General features: G+C 34.8%; 1 protein-coding gene and 1 non-coding gene across 18 annotated transcripts in view; one reads left to right on the forward strand and one right to left on the reverse strand.

Moving 5' to 3' along the window:
• The window catches only part of Znf451 (zinc finger protein 451), a 93,108-nt gene that overhangs the window by 43,475 nt on the left and 26,952 nt on the right, over nt 1–22,681 (forward strand). For 15 of the 17 annotated variants that reach the window (XR_007348532.1, XR_007348536.1, XR_007348533.1 and 12 more), the window contains 6 exons: nt 9,774–9,951; nt 10,648–10,795; nt 14,209–15,803; nt 17,994–18,134; nt 19,541–19,671; nt 20,569–20,755. Coding sequence is in view for 10 of the 17 variants with exons in the window: in XM_048805571.1 (XP_048661528.1) it covers nt 9,774–9,951; nt 10,648–10,795; nt 14,209–15,803; nt 17,994–18,134; nt 19,541–19,671; nt 20,569–20,755 (2,380 nt within the window). In the remaining 7 variants the exon portion in view is untranslated. The remainder of the gene's footprint in view (nt 1–9,773; nt 9,952–10,647; nt 10,796–14,208; nt 15,804–17,993; nt 18,135–19,540; nt 19,672–20,568; nt 20,756–22,681) is intronic. The other 2 variants (XM_048805576.1, XM_048805577.1) reach the window with 2 other exon arrangements.
• LOC125617545 lies at nt 6,131–6,237 on the reverse strand. Its single transcript, XR_007348586.1, has one exon. It is a non-coding gene; the product is annotated as a U6 spliceosomal RNA (small nuclear RNA).

Below are 22,681 nucleotides of genomic sequence, written 5' to 3' on the forward strand. Positions count from 1 at the left end.
AATTGAGTTCTGTAGTCTTCCCATCCTGTGCTCCAGCTCTAGAGAACATTTTGAGAACATACATACAATCAGTCATTAACTTTTAAGAGCCTTCATCTGTAGTATAAGAGAAATCAACTGTAGTTCTTACACACAGCTTGTGCTCTAAAACAAAAAGTCTTGTTGGTAAAACATAAAGTAAAATAGGAACTAAGAGAAAGGGGAGAGAAGTGTCAGAGAATGTTATTTTACAGTGCATTATGAAAAACAGTAGGTCTTCAAAGATTGGATGTAGTTAGATGGAAAGTGCAAGTGATGAAATTCAGATAAGTTTGAAGAGCCTGAACAGAATAAGCAACTGTAGAAAGCGACTGTTCAGAAGAGTTAATAGGCTTGAGACTACCATCCTTAAAAAGACTTGCTTGCAATGTTGGCCCTCGACTAATGTCTAAGAACTTGGATTTTGGGGAGAATTTCCATTATTCTTTTGATATGAGAGGCTCACTTTGCCTGAATTCTGTGTGCAAACATTATGGTTTATGCCAAGCACCTGTTTTCCTTATAGGAGCCTAGAATTTTGATACATGCTAGGCTGAGACTGCCTATAGTAATAGCCCTTGAATACTAAATCTCTAGTAAATTTCTGTAGTAGACCACAGTTGGAATGTGTCTATCACCTTGTTGGTAGAGGAATTAAATGTGCCTATATGACTACACTGAGAAAGATTCCTCGGAATATTATACCTGGACTTTGCCCCTTGTACTTTTTTCCTCTGCTGATTTTGCATAACCTTGCACTCAAAAGTTTTGGCTGTATGACAGTGTACTTTGTCTTGTAAGTTCTCTTGGCAAAGTGTTGAACCCCTGAGGGTAATCTTATAACATAGATTAATAATCTTTTAACATATTCCTCTACTAACCTGATTGTAAAGACACAGGATTTTAAATCTGATATTGGCAAGAGGGAGCCATTATAGAACCATTATAGATGGAACACTGTTGTAGAACAATGACATGATAAAAATAATGATTTATACCTTTAGAACTGGAAGTATTTATAATTTTTCAACCCAGTTTCTTTCCTGTTTTTAGGGACACCAAGAAGACTGAATGGTATTAGAGTAATAGTTATGTTCAGAGTGGACTCAAAGATGTGAACAGGAGACTAGTTTAGGTGACTTTTGCAGTAATTTAGTTTTTTATTTTTTAATTGTCAGTGGATCTTTATTTTTATTTATTTATATGTGGAGAATTGAACCCAGCGCCTCACACATGCTAAGCAAGTACTCTACCACTGAGCCTCAAACCCAGCCTCAAAAATATTCAGTTTTGAGATGAGAAAAAGCTTTGACTTAAATACTGATATTTAGAATGAAAACCTTAACATGAAGCCGAAAGACATGTTGAAGGAAAAAATGATAGAGGGCTATCTGTTGCCACTACAGATGGAAAGTTTGGGTAAAGAAGGGAGAAAGGGTACAAAAGACTGCATTCCATAATTTTTTTTAGTGTTTTTAGTAGTTCACTAATATTCTGACTTTTCAGAACTAGAGTTCTTTGGGGCATGTTTCTCTATTCCATGCTCTAAGTATTTTTTCTGTTGTAATGAACATACTTATGTTTTAGAAAATGTGAGTAGGTGATTTATAATTAAAATTAATTCTTTCATTTGTATTTCCCTGTATTTCATTAATTCGCTCATTTTCTTTCTGAGAAAGAAAATCAAACATTCCATGCTATTTTGCTCTCTCTTTTGTCTTTTCTCCGGAAGTAGATTTATGACTTTCAGCCTGCTGAGAGGCAATATTCTACAATACAGAAAAGATTTTGATGTCAGACCTGGGTTTCATTTTAATTGGTGTATTATAGTTATATGTAATGATGGGATTTGTTGTTACATATTGGTACATTCACATAATACAAAATATAGCAATATAATTTGGCCCATATCACTCAGCATCATTTTCTCCCTCCCTCCCTTCTTCCTACTCCCTGGTCCTTTTCATCTACTTATCTCCCTTTGATTTTCATGATATCCCTGTCTGCCAACCTTTCTTTTCCTTTTTTCCTGTCTAGCTTATGAGAGAAAACATAATGCTTCTTTCCTTCTGAGTTTGGCTTATTTCACCTAATATGATTGTAAGTTCCATCCACTTTTGTGCAAATGATATAATTTCGTTTTTCTTATGGCTGAATTAAACTCCATTGTGTGTATAAACCACATTTTTGTTATCCATTCATCCATTGATGAACACCTAGGTTGGTTCATGGTTTGGCCATTGTGAATTGTGCTGTTATAAATATAGGTGTGCCTGTGTCACTATAATATACTGACATATTGATCCTTTTTATTTTTATTTTTTTGGTATTGAGGATTGAACCCAGAGGTACTTAACCTCTGAGCTACATCCCCAGTTCTTTTTATTTTTTATTTTGAGACATTGTAGGGCATCTAGGTTGCTTTCACAGTTTAGCTATTGTGAAAAGAGCTGCTATCAAAACATTGTTGTGGCTGTGTTACTATACTATGCTGATTTAAGTCCTTTGAGTATAGACCAAGGAGTGGGATAGCTGGGTCAAATGGTGGTTCCATTCCAAGTTTTCTAAGGAATCTCCATACTGCTTTCCAGAGTGGTTGCAGTCCAATTTGCAATCCCGAGAGTAACATATGAGTATGCCTTTTTCCCACTTCCTCATCAACACTTACTGTTGTTTGTATTCTTGATAACTGCCATTCTGACTCGTATGAGATGAAATCTTAGAGTAATTTTGATATGCATTTCTCTAATTACTAAATATGTTGAACATTTTTTCACATATTTATTGATCAAATGTATATATATCTTCTTTTGAGAAGTGTCTGTTCAGCTCCTTAGCCCATTTATTGATGGGATTGTTTGTTCTTTTGGTGTTAAGTTTTTTGAGTTCTTTATATATCGGAATATATATTAGTGCTATATCTAATCAGATTAGTGCTATATCTGATGTGCGTGTGGCAAGTTGCTTAGGGCCTCACTAAGTTGCTGAGGCTGGCCTTGAACTTGTAATCTTCCTGCCTCAGCCTTTCTAGTTGCTGGGATTACAGATCTGCCCCACCATGCCTGGCCTGATTTTGATTCTTTAGGGTAAATAACGAGGAGTGGTATAGTTGGGTCATAGGATGGTTCCATTTTAGTCTTTTGAGGAACATCCATATTGATTTCCAAATGGTTATACTAATTTAGTTCCTTTTTCTCCACATCTTCTCCAGCATTTATTATTATTTGTATTCTTGATGATTGCCATTCTGATAGAAGATGAAAACTCAGTGTAGTTTTAATTTGCATTTCTGCAATTAGCATGTATTCGTTGGCTATTTATATTTGTATTCCTTCTTTTGAGTTGATTCTGTTTAATTCATTTGCCCACTTATTAATTGGGTTATTTCATGTTTTTGTGTTAAGTTTTTTGGTGTTAAGTTTTTTGAGTTCTTTATATATTCTAGATATTAATCCTCTGTCAGAAGAGTAACTAGCAAAGATTTTCTCCCATTCTGAAGTTCTCTATTCACATTCTTCATCGTTTCCTTTGGTGTGAAAAAATTTTTAATTTGATACCATCACATTTATTAACTCATGGCATTATTTCCTGAGCTTTAGGAATCCTATTGAGAAAGCCATTGCCTGTGCCTATATGCTGGAGTGTTGGCCCCATGTCTTCTTCTATTAGATGCATAGTTTCTAGTTTAATTCCTAGGTGTTTGATCCATTTTGCGTTGATTTTTTTACAGGGTAAGAGATAAGTGTATAATCTCATTCTTCTACATATGGATAACCAGTTTTCCCAGAACCATTTGTTAAAAAGTCTGTCTTTTCTCCAAAGTATGTTTTTGGCATCTTTGTCAAGGATCAGATGACTATAGATGTATGGATTAGTCTCGTTGATCTATTTGTCTGTTCTTAAGAAAGTCCCATGCAGTTTTTGTTACTTTAACCCTGTACTATTATTTGAAGTCAGGTATTGAGATGCCTCCAGCATTGATTTTTTTTGGCTTAGAATTGCTTTGGCCATTCTCATTCCTATGAAGAATGTCATTGGTATTTTGATGGGGATTACATTGAATCTGAATATTGCTTATGGCAGTATGGTCATTTTAGCAATATTAATTCTGCCTATTCATGAACATGGGAAGCATTTCCACCTTCTGAGGTCTTCTTCAATTTCTTCAATGTTCTAGAGTTTTCATTGTAGAGGTCTTTCACCTCCTTGATTAGATTTATTCCTAGGTATTTAATTTTTTGAGACTATTGTAAATGGAATTGCTTTCCTGATTTCTTTCTCAATGGATTCATTGTTGGTATATAGAAAAGCTATTGATTTTTGTATGTTGATTTTGCAACCTGATGCTTTGCCAAGTTTGTTTATTAGCTCTAGAAGTCTTTTGGTGGAGTGTTGTTTTTTTTTTTTTTTTTTTAAATCTTCTATGTATAGGAGCACATCATCTATAAACAGTGATAATTTGACTTCTTCCTTCCTTTTTTTTTGAAGGAGATACCAGGGATTGAACTCGGGAGCATTTGACCACTGAGCCACATCCCCAGCCCTATTTTGTATTTTATTTAGAGACAGTCTCACTGAATTGCTTAGTGCCTAGCTTTTACAGAGGCTGGCTTTGAACTCGCGATCCTCCTGCCTCAGCCTCCTGAACCACTGGGATTAAAATTGTACACAACCATGCCCAGCTTCCTTTCCTATTTTTATCCCTTTATTTCTCTCTCTTGCCTAATTGTTCTGATTAGAATTTCTAGCACTATATTAAAATAGAAGTTGTAATAGTTGGCATCTTGTCTTGTCCCAGATTTTAAAGAAAATGCCTTCAGTTTTTTCCCCATTTACTATGCGATTGGCTTTGGTATTTTTATGTATAGCCTTTATGAGGTTGAGGTAGGTTCCTTCTGTCTCTAGTCTCTTCAGTGTTTTTATCATGAATGGGTGCTGAATTTTATTGATGGCCTTCTGTGTATCTGTTGAGATGACTTTATTTATGTGGATTTTGTTGTGTTGATTTCTGTATGCTGAAGTGTTGGCCCCATGTCTTCTTCTATTAGATGCATAGTTTCTAGTTTAATTCCTAGATAAGATGCAAAGAATTATATCCATTATGATCTGATAAGATGCAAAGAATTATACCAGTTTTTTTTTATATTTGTTAAGAGTTACTTTGTGGCCTAAAATATAGTCTCTTTTGGAGAAGGCTCCTTGAGCCACTGATAAGAAAATGAATTCAGCTTTGTTGGATAAAGTGTTTTGTAAATGTCTATTAACGTTCATTTGATTTATAATATTTTTCAGGTCCAAAGAGTCCTGAGTTTATATCTATATGACCCATCTATTGAGACAGATGTGTTGAAATCTAGTATTATTGTACTAGGGTGTTTCCTGAGATTAAATTTGATTTGTATCTCTTTTATGTAACTAGTAGCACCCACATTTGGGGTATAAACATTTATTATTATTATTTCTTCTTTTGGGATTGTTTCCTTTACCAGTATGAAATAACCTTCTTTGTCTCTTCTGATTAATTTTGGTTTGAAGTTTGCTTTTTCAGAAATGAGAGTAGTACTCCTCCTTGTTTTCATGCTCCTTTCATGTAATTTGTATGTAGAACAAGGTGTGCTGTTGTTGAGAGCCACAGCCGAAGGGGCCCCAGCAAACTTCCACCTGCCAGCAAACTTCCAGCTGCCAGCTGATGATTGGCTCACAGCGGCCCCAGCAACTTCTAGCTGCCAACTGATTGGCTCCTCTGCGGTGATGCTCATTGGGCTGTTTCCCTGCCCTTTCAGACCACGGAGCTGCTCATTGGGGGACTTTTTTGGCTCCGCCCACGCGACCCAGCCAATGGCCTCAAGAGCAGGAGGAGTGGGGGAGGTGGAGAGGCTTGTGGGAAGCCGGTGGTGGCAGTTGGGCTCTGAAGGTTTTTCCTGAGGAGCTGTGTGGTGTGGTGTGTGTGGTTCCAAAAATAAAGTTAGTTTCTTTTGACAAGTGGCTCCTGAATTGTGCCCAGCCAGATTGCGGCATGCTGTCTTTTGGCTGAGTTTAGTTCAGCCCCAGAGTCTCTACCTTGTTTACTTGTAGTGTCTCTGTAAGTTCCTACCACCTCATAGAATAGGGCCACAACATGGAACACTTCAAAAATTTACATATCATCCTTGTGCAGAGGCCATGTTAATCTTCTCAGTATTGTTCCAATTATAGTATATGTGCTCCTGAAGTGGGTACTCCACTGTCACTTTTATAAGCTAAATGTTCTTAAGTTATTAAATGCTTCTTGAATTTAGTTTCTTTATCTCTAAAATGGTGTTATTATACTTAAACATACAAGGTTAAGAGAAGATATAATAGTGTGTAAGGAACTTTGGGCCTGACTTATAGACTTTAATTAATACTCCTTATTGCATATTCCTAGGTATACCAGTCATGAGGACTCTAATCAAACTTGGACTCTAAACCTTTACACTAGTATGTATTTGGTTGTAATTGCCTTTCCCACCAACCAGAAAAGGTGCTGGAAGATTGTATAAGCCACATTGTTTTTTATACCTATGAGTTATATTTTTGTAAAAATGGCATCCCTCAATGAAGGAGTTATTTGCAATTAGTGTTATTTTCCTTGCCTGTCTCTCCTTTTCTTTCATTTCCAATTTCTTCCCTCATGGCCAATCTTCTTAAACTTTAATGTGCATATGAATAACCTAGAAAATATTTAACATGTAGATTCTGATTCAGAATGACTGCATGTTAACAATTTGTAGGAGATATTTGCAGATATGCCATACTTTTATAATAGGTATGTTCTGACAAAATTTATTTATTTATTTGTAGTTGTAAATGGACAGAATGCCTTTATTTTATTTGTTTATTTTTATGTGGTGCTGAAGATCGAACCGAGGGCCTCGCAGGTACGCTGGGCAAGCACTCTACCACTGAGCCCTCCAACAAAATTTTATGTATATTCACATTTTGGTTCTTTTGAGCAAATCATTTAAACTTTTTTTTTTTTTTTTAAATCTATTTATAATTCTCTTTGGTGCACACCTGTAATCCCAGTGGCTCTGGAGGCTGAGACAGGAGGATTGCGGGTTCAGAGCCAGCCTCAGCAACAGCTGTTTCCCTGTTTCTAAATAAAATACAAAATAGGGCGGGGGATGTGGCTCAGTGGTTGAGTGCCCCCTGAGTTCAATCCTTAGTACCCTGCTCCAAAATCTATTTATAACTTTCAATTGAAGTAAAATTGATTTATTTACTTTATTTAAGGCTCTTCAAGTAGCCTTAAACTTATTAAATTGATGGTTAGTAAATGGCTTTGTTGTTCATGTCATTTAGAATCTTCTAGCTTCAGAATGTCCTTCTGGGTGTTTCTTCTTTTGCATGGGACACAACTTCATGAAATTAAAACAGGAGCAGGTGTTGTAGGGAATGGTGAAAAGGGCATAGAATTTATAATGAAGGATACAAAACCAGGTTTGAATGATAGGTTTGTCTCTTCTGTGGGTACAATTTGTGCGGTGGTTAATATTGGTAATTGTAAACAATTAAAATGGTACCTCATGAGGTTTTGATAAGAATTAAATGTATAAATATGTTCAGAATCCTTGTGTGAGGCTTGAAAAGTACTCAATATAAATGTAATCTGTTATCTTGCTGCATCCGTTAAGCATCCTGTAAACTGTTGCATACTTAATGATTAGTAAATACAGAAGGCACAGTAGGTCTGGGGTTATGGCTCAGTGGTAGAGTGCTTGCGTAGCATGAGTGAGACACTGGGTTTGATCTCAGAACCAAATAAATAAATAGATAGATAGATAAAAATAAAATAAGGTATTGTGTCCATTTACAACTGAAAAAAATTATAAAAAGAAGAAGGCAGCATAATATAATTTTTAGGGCTATTATTCTAAAGACTTAATAAGAAGTTAAATTATACTTCTAATAATTAGCACCCACACACTTATAAATGTACACTTTTCTTTTACAGTTTCCAGTTTTAAGATAGAGGAGACTTGAACCAAGTTTGGAAACGCAGATGCTAGAAGAGGTGTACCTCTTTGATTATGTCAGAATTTTGAGAGTGACCATAAACAAAATTAGTGGATAAATGTTTGGGGAAATAATTGCAGAATGGAAGATGACATAGAAGAGTTGATTCTAGTAACAAAGGACTAATATAAATTATTTCAGAAGGGTTGAAAACAAAACAATTAAAAAATAAGGTTAAAGAATACAAACCAAGAATTTTACAGAACACACACACAAGCTAGGTATGGTGGCACACACCTGTAATTCCCATGGCTCTGAGGCTAAAGCAAGAAGATTGAAAGTTCAAAGCCAGCCTCAGCAATTTAGTGAGGCCCTAAGCAACTTAGACCCTGTCTCGCTCAGTGGTTGAGTGCCCCAGGATTTAGTCCCTGGTACCAAAAAAACCAAACAAACAAACAAAAACATATCTACATACCCAGCAAATGTGTAAATTAAGGCTCAAGCTCAATTATAGACAGGAAATGCAAATTAAAATAACATTGAGTATTATACCTGGTAGACTAGCAAAAATGAAAAAGATACATAATCTGTTTCTGACAGGCTCATTCAGTACTAAGTGTATATTAATTGGTTAAGCCTTTTTGAAAAGCAATCCTATAGTATCTTTTTTGTGTGTGTGTGTGTGTGTGCCAGGGGTTGAACCCAGGGAGACTTTACCATGAGCTTCCTCCTCAACCCCCCCCCCCCTTTTTTTTTTTTTAAATTGAGGTAGGGTTTTGCTAAATTGCATAGGGCTTCTCTAAGTTGCTGAGGTTGGCCTCCAACTTGTGATCCTCCTTCCTCAGCCTCCTGAGGTGCTGGGATTCCAGGCATGTGTCAACCATGTTCAGCCCAATAGTGTCTTTTTATTCAAATAAATATATCCTTTTTCCCCGTACTGACACAATAATGAAAAAAAAAAAGTAACTATAAGTAAGGGTACATATATATTTAAGGATGTTTGTAATAGCATTGTTTATATGGGAAAAGAAATCCCAAACCAAAAAAAACCTAGAAATGAGTGGTTGAATCATATTTTACAACCAGTAAGAGGTCTGATTTACACCTATACCATAGGAATTCCATTATTTGTTATGGAATGAGAAAACTAGTAGGCAGAAGTCTATAAGATGACAATATCTGATAAAACAGTGCCTTTCCTGCTTGTAAGTTTATTTCTATATGTCTTTTTAAATGATTACATAGAAAAGTTTATGAAAGAATTTATTTGTAAATATCAGTTATGTTGCAGGAGAATAAACAAAGCAAACCATGAGAAAGAGTGCATGTTCTGTGATTACATTTCTGTATTAATATATTACATATGAATTGTATGTAAGAAATGAAAAATGTGCTTTTTATCACAGAAAGATGGCTATAATTTGTTCTTGAAGAAAAATTTAAATTTCACATGTTACTTTGTGATAAAAGTTCTGTAATTCACACTTAAGAAAGAAAAAATTTTAAAAAAATATTTATTTTTTAGTTGTAGTTGGACACAATACCTTTATTTATTTGTTTGTTTATTTATTTATATGTGGTACTGAGGATCAAACCCAGGGCCTCACATGTGGTAGGTGAACACTCTACTGCTGAGCCCCAGCCCCAGGGAAGAAAAGTTTTCATAGTAAAAATTAATACAGAATTTTCCAGATAAGTAGGAAAACTTGAAAGTTAATTTTTTAAAAATTGAGTATTGATTTTAGTTGTCTGTAATACAACTTTGCCTTATATTTTAGGAAGCTGAAGATGATGGACATAACAACAGCCTTCTTCCTCAGGTTATTCAGTGTTTTGCATGTCCAAGTTGCTTTCTTCTTTTTAGCAATAAGGATGACTGTCTAAAGCATATGTCTGGAAAGAACCATTTCCACCAAAGCTTTAAGAATCATTTCCATCAAAGCTTTAAACTGGGCGGTATGTTAATATCTTCTGCTGCAAATTATTAAACCACATTAATGTTACGTAACTAATTTATCATACTTCTTTACCATTCTTTTTTTCTTTTTTGGGGGGGTGAGGAGGAGTACCAGGGATCGAACCTAGGGGGGCAGTCAGCCAATGAGCCACATCCCCAGTCCTATTTTATTTAGAGAGAGGGTCTCAATGAGTTGCTTAGCACCTCACCTTTGCTGAGGCTGTCTCTGAACTCACGATCCTCCTGCCTCAGCCTCCCAAGCAACACCGCACTCGGCTTCTTATACCATTCTTTATGTTGCTTATTTTCCTATTAGTTTTAAAAACTATGAAAGTGAAAGATTTTCATTTGAATTCTTATTTTTAATAAAGATTCTCAATATTTATTTGAGTAAGGATTGCTTTGAGGAGGACTACTTTGAAGAGTGAAGAAAACTTGGAAAGAAAACATTTATTCAGTATATATGTTATATTCATGATATCTTGGAAACTGGGTATTTCTCTACATTTTATGCTCAATTTCTAATTTGAGTATAGGGTATCTCTTGTATTTAAGGCTAGAAAGTGACTTCCCTTATAATTTCATCTACATTGTTTTACTTAATTCAACTGATGTTGAGAAAGGGAAAGGGGAGAAAGATTGGATCATTGTATATTCAAATGACTTTGCAAGTTATCATTTATTTTGTCTTTCAGCTGACAAGGGAATAGCACATCCAGTGTCATTTCCATCTTATGCAAAGAAACTTTTGATCTCTCTGTGCAAAGATGTTCCATTTCAAGTAAAATGTGTGGCTTGCCACCAGACACTGCGTTCTCATATGGAGCTCACTGCCCATTTCAGGTTGGTACAGTTCTAGTCTTAAGCTGTTAGGATATCCTTATGAGCTGTTCATCAGTGGGAGGATTCGAGAAATACTTTCCTATTCATGTTTTTCTACTTTTCAAATAAGAATATACATTTTCTTGGAAATTAACCAAATTTAGCATAGTGAGAGAAAGGTGTAGCTTGGTGATAAAGCACTCTAGGTTCAATCTCCAGTACTGCCAAAACAAACAAAACCACTTATTTTTTTAAAAAATATTATTTTAGTTATAGATGGATAGAATATCTTTGTTTACTTTTGTGTGGTGCTAAGGATTGAACCCAGGGCCCTACATGTTCAAGGCAAGTGCTCTACCACTGAGCTACAGCCCTGGCCCAAAACCACTAATTTTTTAAGGTGTCTTATAGTATCACATTTTTTTTAAAGCCCTTTTCAGCCAGGCTCGGTGGCATATGCCTATAATCCCACGGCTCGGGAGGCTGAGGCAGGAGGATCGTGAGTTCAAAGACAGCCTCGGCAAAATCAAGGCACCAAGCAACTCACTGAGAATCCTATCTTTAATAAAATACAAAATTGGTCTGGGGATGTGGCTCAGTGTTTGAGTGGCCCCGAATTCAATCCCCGGTTTAAAAAAAAAAAAAAAAAAAAGCCCCTTTTATTTATAGTACAACTGAAGTACTTAACAGATGAAATGGAATGATATCTAGGATTTACTTCAAAATAATTAACTTGTGGAGGTTAGGAATATAAATCAAACATGACTGTTATTATGATAACTACTAAAAGCAGGTTGTAAAAGTTACAGTGGTGGTCTTTATACTATTCTCCCTACTTTCATGTATAACTTAAAAAAATTACATTGTAAAGACAAAGCAAAAGCATATTGGAATCCTCCTTCATTACTCAATAAATTTAGCCTATCACTGAGACTTAATCTTTCACATGTGTATGATATTTTCCAGTTAACTTAAAGCCCAGGCACTATTTTAACCCTGTCACCTCCCATTCACAGAACACATACACAACTTAGAACTATTAGCTTGTAATTTGTTTATCAGTTCTCATGTTGATGGACATGTAGGGTTTCTTTTTGCAGTTTATAGCTATTATGAAAAAACTGCTAGGAATATTTTACACAAGTCTTTTTGTAGATATATATTTTCATTTCTCTTAGGTAAACATGTAAGAGTGGAATTGCTGAGTAAAAAGTAGATATATATTTAACTTTATAAGAAATGATTAAATATTTTCCCAAAGTAGTTGTACCACTTTACATTTATACGAGCAAGGTATGAAAGTTCTAATTTCGTGCTTGCCAACATTTCCTTTTTACCTATTCTTATGTTTCATTGTGATTTTAATTATCAAGTTTTGTTTTGTTTTGTTTTGTTTTGTTTTTGATGACAGATGTTGAGCACTAATTGCTTATGAAAAGTCTGTTGAAGGATTGTGCCTATTTTAAAAATAGGATTGTTTGATCTTTTAGTAGTGAGCTGGGGTTCTTCATATATACAAACTTTTGTCAAATTTCTATTTAGATTATGGGACTTTCTAGAATTATATGTGTCATGGTTTGGAAATGGTTGGTACCACAAAGGTTCATGTGCTGGAAGCTTGGTCCCCATTAATGGTATTGAGAAGTAGTAGAACCTTTAAGAAGTAAGTAGGTTATGAGTGCACCGCCCTGAGAGGAGATTGATGCCTGTTTCATGGAGAAGGTAAGGTCTCATGGGACTGGATAAGTCATCCTGAGAGTGGGTTGTTGTAAAGCAAGGCCTCTTCTACATGCACCTGCTGTCCTCTCTCACAGATAGATGTTCCTGCCTTTGCTAGATGCAGAGATCTTGAACTTCTCTGCTTCCAAAACTGTGGGTTAAGTAAATCCCTTTGTAATAAGGTACTCAGCTTCAAGTATTTTGTTATATATACATAAAGACAATACAAATATTTTTTTAGTTGTAGATTGACATATTTTTTTTAATTTATTTATCTTTGTGTGGTGCTGAGGATTGAACTCAGTTCCTCACAGATGCAAGACAAGCACTCTACCACTGAGCTACAACCCCAGCCCTCAAATATTCTTGAATATATTTTCCCAGTCTATTATTTGTATATTCATATTATTAATTATATCTTTTGAAGAACACACTCTCTTAACCTCATTGAGTATAATTTGTGTTTGCCTGTTCTTGCTTCAAGAATATATTCTATTTTATTTTGGGGTTGTACTGGGGATTGAACTTAGGGACACTGAGCCATATCCCCAGCCCTATTTTGTGTTTTATTTAGAGGCATGTTCTCACTGAGTTGCTTAGCACCTTGGGTTTTGTGAACCTGGCTTTGAATTCTCGATTCTCCTGCCTCAGCCTCCAGAGCTGCTGGGATTATAGACATATGCCACCACACCGGCTTTTTAAAACAATATTAACATTTAAAGGTATAGATTTCCCTCTAAGCACTGTGTTACCTGCATTCTATAGATTTTGATAAATTATGATTTCTTTTGCATTCAGTTAAAAATATTTTATTTTTTTCTTAAATAATTAAAAATAGTTATTGTATGAGTTGGCAATTTCCACTTCTAGAGATACAGCCAAAAAAAAAAATGAAAACATAGGTCCATGCAAATAATTTATGTTTGTTTGAAGCAGCATTATTCATGATTCTTTCAACTGACAAAGAAAATGAGGCATATCCATACAATGGAGTATCATTTGACTTTTAAAAGGAATGAAATACTGTGCATGCTACAACCCAAGGAACCTTGAAAACATGCTAAATGATATAAGCCAGTCAGAAGAGTCCATTTACTATATAATTTCATTCATATAACATTCCAGAATGGGGAAATTCACAGAAACGGAATGTAGTTGCACAGGGCTCAGTGATTGTTTTGGGGTTGGGAAGCATTAGGGTGAAAAGGATAGATACAGTGTGTGGAATTTCTTTTTGATGTGATATAGTGTTCTCAAACTAATAATGGTTGTGCATATTTATTATTGAATTTTGCTCTTTAGGCAAGCATATTCCTGATGTAAAATTAATCAGGTAAATACAAGGTTATCTACGGTCTTATGTTAGTATTCCTCCAAATAGTTTTAATTGCTTGGAGAGTCAATTTGTTTGTCTGATAAAGGTGATAAGGTCATGTATCAGTGCATTTGATTCCGACTTTAATTTTCTTGTGTTTACTTGGATATTTTTTAATCTTCTGATTCTAGTTTTAACTTTTTGTGTATGGGTTAGAAATAGATAATACTTAGGTACTTTGAGATGATACAGTATCATTAAATTTCCTGTATCCTTATTGAAAAATATGTATCAGTATTTATATGTTAGTTATTTAAAAATACCTGTCATAAAAAGCAAAAATGGTATATTTGGAAAATTCTTACAAAGGAATGTTTTGTTTCGTTTTAATCCAATTTAGGGTTCGTTGTCGTAGTGCTGGACCTGTAGCTATAGCTGAGAAAAGCATTACTCAGGTTGCAGAAAAATTCATATTAAGAGGCTATTGTCCAAATTGCAACCAGGTCTTTATGGATGAAACCAGCACCCTAATTCACAAGCAGAATTCAGGACACAAAATCCGAGTCGCTAACTCAGTCCAAGAATCAGTCTTACTATATTGCCACAGTAGTGAAGGGAACAGACCTCCTTCTGACTTGAATTTATTAGATCAACCACAGCTTTCATCACTTAAAAGAACTATGTCTACTAAAGAATCTAGCTCACAGGATTGCAGCATGATTCCAAAAAAGAAGATGAATTTAGAAGATAAAAGGCATGAAGGTGTGGTTTGTGTCCAGAAAGAAAGGTCAGTAATTAAAACCTGGTTTTGTGAATGCAATCAGCGATTCCCAAGTGAAGATGCAGTAGAAAAGCATGTTTTTTCAGCAAACACAATGTGTTACAAGTGTGTGGTCTGTGGAAAGGTGTGCGAAGATTCAGGGGTCATCCGTTTACACATGAGTCGTATTCATGGAGGGGCACATTTAAATAACTTTCTTTTTTGGTGTCGGACATGCAAAAAGGAGTTAATGAAGAAAGATACTATCATGGCACATGTGACTGAATATCATAATGGGCACAGATATTTTTATGAGATGGATGAGATACAAGATGAAACTTTGCCATCATCCTCTATGGTGAATAATTTGGCTGCTAACAAACCTCCTTCAGCTATTACTGTTGATCATATCCCAGCAAATAGCCCTCCAAGAGGCAAATGGCAATGCCAAATTTGTGAAGATATGTTTGATTCCCAAGAATGTGTGAAAAAACACTGCTTGTCTTTGGCAAGTCACCAATTTCATAGATACAGCTGTGCCCATTGCAAAAAGACTTTTCATAAGATAGAAACCTTATACCGGCATTGCCAAGATGAACATAACAATGAAATAAAGATTAAATACTTCTGTGGACTCTGTGATCTTATCTTTAATGTGGAAGAAGCATTTCTGAGTCATTATAAGGAGCACCACAGCACAGATTATGTGTTTGTGTCAGAAAAAACTGAAACTTCAATTAAAACTGAGGAAGATTTTCCAGTTATAGAGACCGGTATCCTGTTAACCTGTGGTTGCCGTGAGAGTTACATCTGTAAAGTCAACAGAAAGGAAGATTATGGTAGATGTCTTCAAATCATGCTAGATAAAGGTAAACTATGGTTTCGCTGCAATTTGTGTTCAGCAACAGCACAGAATTTAGCCAGCATTAACTCTCATATCCTTCAAGTACATGGAGAAGAAAAGAGGGATAAAGAGGAGCAGCAGTATGTAATCAAATGTGGCATTTGTACCAAAGCATTTCATAATCCTGAGAGTGCTCAGCAGCACTTCCATAGAAAACATGGCTTCTTACAGAAACCCAGCGTGGCTCATTTTGGATCTGAAAAAGGGAGCACATACAAGTTTACTGCCAGTGCCCCACGTACAGAGAAAAAACCAAAACAGGCAGTGAGTTGTCCAAAAAACTCAGACATCGAGAAAGGAGCTGAAAATGACCTAAGCTGGCAGAATATAGGTATGGCTTTACAATTCTGCACATTTCACATAGTAATATAAAAACTTGTATGCAGTGCATCCACCATTTTTGTGAAAGTTAAAGATTCAGTTTTGAAGTAAGAAACAGGATGATACATCATTCACTTAATTACTGCAGCATATACTTTTTGGGGATTTGTATTCCTACTACTCCCTTCATCCACTTTCTAAACTTAAGAGGGGGGAGAGTGTTGGCTTTAAATAATACATATTTTAGATCTTGTTTCTTTTACAAAAGGCATGGGATTTTCAGAAAAAGGAAGTTGATAAATTTTCTGAAAGATTTGAAATTCTGAATCTTACTATCATTTAGATTTTTCAGTACCATTTATTTAGATTCATTAAAAAATAAAATAGATTAAATTATTTTTATTGTCTGGCCTTTTGTTTAAGTATGAGAAATCTTAAAGGCAATTTCAGCATTTATATATTTTTGTTGCAATTTATTTGAAAGCAAAGCTTTAACATACAGCTAAAATAGCAATTAGAAGTAGAATTAAAAGTGGTAGAAACTAGAGATAAATTGAGATATGAATCCCCTTGTTTATACATATTCTGAACTTTGTTTCTTTCATATTATAGGATTCAGTAAGTAGTATAGTGATTTGATTTTGTTTAGAAGTTTAAGCGCCTGTTGTTTTAGAGTATAATTTTAAGTCTGTAGCCTTTTAAACAAATATTAGTTCATGGTGATTTACATAATGGATAGTGGAGGCGATGAGAACATGTGAAAATTTTGGCTTATAAAATGTTTTTGTGAACCATTGCATTATTGTTTATTTGTTTATTTTTAGAAACAGTCTGTTTTGCTCAGGCTGATCAAACTTGTGGGCTCAAGTGATCCTTCTACCTTAGCCTCCTGAGTAGCTGGGACTACAGGTGTGCACCACCACACCCAGCTATGAACCACTGAATTTTTATAGGTTTGCACACATAAAATCAACATTACCTTTTTTTATCATGGCACGTTTTCAGTAAGAAAGAGTTAAATCGTGTCCAGCATAGTCAACTCTACTACTCTAGATAGTGAAAATAATGGTCACACCATTTTATGTTTTTATGTTTGGCTTTTGCTTTTCTCAGTAATTTTGCATTAATCTATCTTTGATAAAAGATGACTAATATATAAATATAGAATTATTAAGAACTTGAAGATATAAAGTGGCTTGGAAATGGAAGGGGATGGTAGTAGTATATTTGAAGAAAACTCTATTAGGCAGAGTAAAAACTTCATTTTTAAGATAATTTAATATTTTAAAGTCTGCATTACTAATACTGGAAACAGGAAGTTCTTGTCAAGGTAAAAGAGTATGAAATAAGGGAAAGGAGAGAGAGAGAGAATGAGGGAGAATGGAAGGAGATGAAAGAATTTGAGAGAACCAAGAAAGATATATCTATGATTAAAGGTATTAATGGGCAATTACCACCTGTTTCTACCACTGCTTTATGGCAATTGGGTTGTAGGTTATCTTATTTCTGCTCTCCAGGGAATTTTCTATTCTTTCCTTTCCTTTTCTTTCCTCTTCTTTCTTTTGAACCTAGGGGTTCCTTAGCACTGAGCTACATCCCCAGCCCTTTTTATTTTTTATTTTAAAACAGGTTCTCACTAAGTTGCTGAGGCTGGTTAGAACTTGAAATCCTCCTGCCTCAACCTCCCAAGTCACTGGGATTACAAACATGTGGCACCATGCTTGGCTTTTTAGGGGATTTAATCTTAGAGCCAGGGGGCTCCTAATAAATCAGTCTAAATTAGGAAAAAAAGCAAATTCTAGTGGCAAGGACATTCTTGCCAGTCACCTTGAAATTTTATTTTGGTGGATGGTGTGAATTGTAAGTTCTTGGTTATATACTGTTGACACTTGATTTTCTAGTACATTGATTTGTTTAAAACTTTCTTTTATGAATGACTTAAATAATAATAAATAATAATAAAATGACTTATTATTTTTTTAAATCAAAGAAAGATATTTATAAAATATATAATCAAGTATTTTAAGCATAAACCAATACCATGTATAAATTTGAATTACCTTAAAAGTTTTAGATAGATGAATTAATATATAAAATTAATTATTTTGCCTGTTAGGCCTGTAATATCTTTTAGACTGAGAAAATAGAATGTTTATAGCAGATTCTTACTAAATTCATGTTAATGTTTCTGTATTCTCAGAGGAAGAAGTTGAGCTTCCAGATTTGGATTACCTGCGAACCATGACTCATATAGTCTTTGTAGATTTTGATAATTGGTCAAACTTTTTTGGTCATCTACCAGGGCATCTTAACCAAGGAACATTTATTTGGGGCTTTCAAGGTATGATCAATAAGGAAAACATGTGAGATAACCTCTCTCCATAATGATTTCTTTTAAGAAATTCCATAGAACCTTCCTGAATATAACATAATTTGAATAGTGTTACTTTGCATTATAGTTAACTTTCCTAGAATATTTTTCTTTTTACATGTCTTTATGGTAAACATTAGCTCTTTTTGGTGACCCAAAGTTTATAAATCTTTTTTGGGGGGTGGGAGCAGCGGCTACTAGGGATTATACTGAGGGGCACTTGACCACTGAGCCACATCTCCAGCCTTATTATGTATTTTATTTATTTATTTATTTTAATTTTTTTTAGTTCTACATGGGCACAGTATCTTTAGTTTTGTTTATTTTTATGTGGTGCTGAGGATTGAACCCAGGGTCTCACGCGTGAGAGGCGAGTGCTCTACCGCTGAGCCACAACTCCAGCCCCTTATTTTGTATTTTATTTAAAGACAGGATCTCACTGAATTTCTTAGAGCCTTGCTAAGTTGCTGAGGCTGGCTTTGAATTTGCACTCATTCTGCCTTAGCCTCCTAAGTTGCTGTGATTACAGGCGTGTGCCACTGTGTCTGGCAATATACATCTTTTGATACAGAGTAAAAAAGATTTTATTCACCACCTATAATGTGCCAGACTCTACTGCTTGATACAAACACGGATACTGATTATTATTATTTTTTTAAAATACAAGGAAACAGACTGAGAAGTTTATTATTTTTTTAAAGTGATAACTAATAAAAAGCAGTAAGCTTTTGAGCTTCCGTCTCTTACCTATAGAACTAGTGTTATTTCCAACATGCCACAACTGCCTCTTCAGTTCATCCTTCCTTTCTTAAGTATGTACCTTCATCTAAATCTCTTTATAAACCAAACCACGGACCAGACCTGAGGGAGATGATTTTGGGTTTGCATAGCTTTTAGTATAGTGAGTATCTAATATAGCTTATATTTGAGAGGAAATGGCTTATAAAGAGGATGATTGGGATTAAAGATAGAAATATACTGCCCTATATAAATTAGCCAGTATAAAGTTTTATTAGGTCTAGCTTTCCTGATTGCTCATCATTTCTGTCCACTGCCCATCTGTGTCATGTTTGTAAAAAACATTAATTTGCATTCATGTAGAATAATGCCTTCAAAGAATTTTCACACATATTACTTTAGATTTTATTTAACATCCCTGTGAATTTTCACACGAGTAGGCAGATCAGGGAATTTGGCCTACATTTCCAAGATTTTAAAGTAACAAGATGGTGATGCCTATACAAGACCTGCGTTCCCCACATTCTATCTAGTACTTTCTCTCTAGAAAAAAAAAAAAAGTTTAGTGTTTCCCTTGATACAGTTTTTAGTCTTTTCCTCCTGTTTGACTGTCATTTTACCTTTTCTAAAATTATTAGGAGGAAACACGAACTGGAAGCCTCCACTCAATTGTAAGATCTATAATTACTTGAACAGAATTGGATGCTTCTTCCTTCATCCTCGCTGTAGTAAAAGAAAAGATGCTGCTGATTTTGCCATATGTATGCATGTGAGTCATTGTTTAATTCAAAATGTAATGTGAATCCAGGATCCACTTGAATTTTTTTCCCATTTGAACTGTATGTAATGTCAGTATAGATCATTCTTCAGTACTATATTTTTGAATGAAACCTATGTCAGGTTCTACTTTTGACTACTGTGAGAGTAGAGGCCTGTGGCATGTTGTTTATTGCTATATCCCCCAATTCCCAGCAGACCCTCAACTATACATAGTAGATCTACCTTCATTATTTATGGAATGAGTGATTGAGATGATACTGTACTTTATTTATGCTAAGTTACTTCACATTTGTATTTCTGACATTCAGAGACACTGTTCACAGTCACTGTTGATTGAGATAGAATTTTCATTTACATCTGTCTCTGCCAGTCACCTAGAGAAACCACTGACCTAGGGCCCATTGTATATTAAATTCTCTACTAGAAACTTTGTCACACTGATAATGTGAACGTATTGATGTTGATTTATTAATGTGAAGGTAAACCACAAGAGATTAAACCATAAGAGATTTCCTTTCCTTCTATCCAGTGCCAAGATTGAATCATGCAAATTACCTTGCTTCCCTTTCTCTATTATGGATTTATTTCTTATTTTCCCTTACATTGAGTGTGTAGTCCTTTGGTGTTACTGCTTTATGTGGATCCTCCTGTCGGACTTCATTTTGGCCTTTTCTTTTACCATGGTTGTATAAATGATGGCATCTTATATTTGATTCTTTTTACATGTCTTTATGGTAAACATTAGCTCTTTTTTTTTCATATTTCATTTATGAAGACGTAGGCTAGGAAATAAGCTTAATGTGCTTTTTTAGATATGTGAAGTAGATGTAACTTGATTTGAAACTCATATTGATTTTTACAACCTATGCCATTTGTTCCAACATAGGCTGGCCGTCTAGATGAACAACTACCCAAGCAAATTCCTTTCACCATCCTCTCAGGAGATCAAGGTTTTCTGGAGCTAGAGAATCAATTTAAGAAGACTCAGAGGCCAGCTCATATACTAAACCCTCACCACTTAGAGGGAGATATGATGTGTGCCTTGTTAAATAGCATTTCTGATACCACCAAAGGTATGCAGCTGCAGTCACAGTGCAAACCACCCAAGAGGAGGAGACTTCACTGCTGAGAGAAACCAATAAACTGCTGTCCTCTAGTGAACTTTTGCCTGTTTATAAACCTTCATGTTGTCATACTTCTATCTTATTTATCTTTTCCCTATTTCCCTTTAATTCTTTAGTGTTTTAGAAGGACAATAATTCACAGTAATTTTCCATAGCCTTTTTTTAAAATCTAGTAGATAAAAAAACCATACTCATGGGCTGGGGTTGTGGCTCAGTGGTAGAGCATTCGTCTAGCACATGTGAGGCCCTGGATTCGATCCTCAGCACCACATAATAAATAAAATTAAGGTATTGTATCCAACTACAACTGAAAAATAAATATTAAAAAAATCATCTATATAAAATATGTAGTTATAGGTTGAAATATTATAATTTTAGAAACTTCAGAATTCAGATCTTTGTTTCTGAAATTTCAGATTTAGCTTCAGTTATATCTATATATTTATTGTGGTGCTGGGGATTGAACCCAGGGCCTTGTGCATGCTAGGCAAGCATTCTACCAACTGAGCTGTATCCCCCAGTCCCTTTCTATTTTTTATTTTGAGACAAGGTCTTTAAATTACTATGATGGGTCTCCAACTTGCAATCCTCCTGCCTCATCCTCCTGAGTCACTGGGATTATAGCTACCATGCCTGTTGGTACATCCTATCTTATTGCTATAACTCATTATTATGAAATTGAAAGGAATGCTAATGATGGCTAGTTTTACTTCTCATTTAGGGATTCAGAAGATTTGGTTCCCCCCACACACACCTCCCCAGTACTGGGAATCAAACCCAGGGTCTTTTTAAAAATGTTAATTTTGAGACTGGGTTTGCTAATTTGGGCCATCTGGTCTCCAACTTGCCATCCTCCTGCCTCAGGCTCCCAAGTGGCTGGGATTAAAGGCATGCACCATTATACCTGACCACATTCAATTTTTCATAATTTCTGAAATAAATATGGGAGAATGAAAACAATAAAATAATAATTTTTACTTCTCCTAATAGTTTGAATTCATAAATGAAATTTGAAGATATTAATGAATGATTAAATAACAAATAGTGGCTACTTTTTGGCATTTTGTTTTATGCCTTTAAATTTTCCAACTCTGCTTGCTTTTCAGTTATTTTTTTTCTTTTAATATATTTGGAACCATATTTTAAATTGAAAGTCCATTCTGAAGAATCTTGCTCTTTTCACTAATAACAGTGGATCAATACACTTTTGCAAAATTGAGAATTGGTAATCTACTTAGCACAACTATATTCTTTATCAAAGTACTGATGCAAGGTTATAAAGGAAAATGACCTCTTACATGTTTATGTTACATGTTAGTGCTGAATATTATCTTCCTGTTCTGCATTTTTCATTTTAATCCACTTAAAAAAATTTTTTTTTAGTTGTTGATGGACCTTTATTTTATTTATTTATATGTAGTACTGATAATCAAACCCAGTGCCTCACATGTGTTAGGCAAGCACTCTACCACTGAGCTACAATCCCAGCCCCTCCTCCACTCTTTATATATTGGTTTCCTTTTTATAAAAATTATTTTCTTCCATTCTTTTATCACCCTTTCCTTTATCCTCAACAACATAATATTCTATATTCTATAAAATACTTTTATAAATATTCTGTAAAATACTTAAATTTTTACCTTTTCCACACTAGGCCAACTTCCTTTTCCTTCTCTTATGCTGCTTCTTTGGGGAACATTTCTTTTTAAATTTATAATGTAAAACCTGTTATGAATTTCCCTCTATTTCTGTTTAACTTGAATGAGAGCTGTATATGAGAAGGCCTGCATGGATACATTAGGGTTGGAGGTAAAATATGGTTTATTAATATGCTCATTAAGCCCTTCTGAATGTATTCTATTTTTTATATATATA

This window comes from Marmota marmota, unplaced genomic scaffold (assembly GCF_001458135.2).
Source record: "Marmota marmota marmota unplaced genomic scaffold, marMar, whole genome shotgun sequence".
Classification (NCBI taxonomy): domain Eukaryota; kingdom Metazoa; phylum Chordata; class Mammalia; order Rodentia; family Sciuridae; genus Marmota; species Marmota marmota.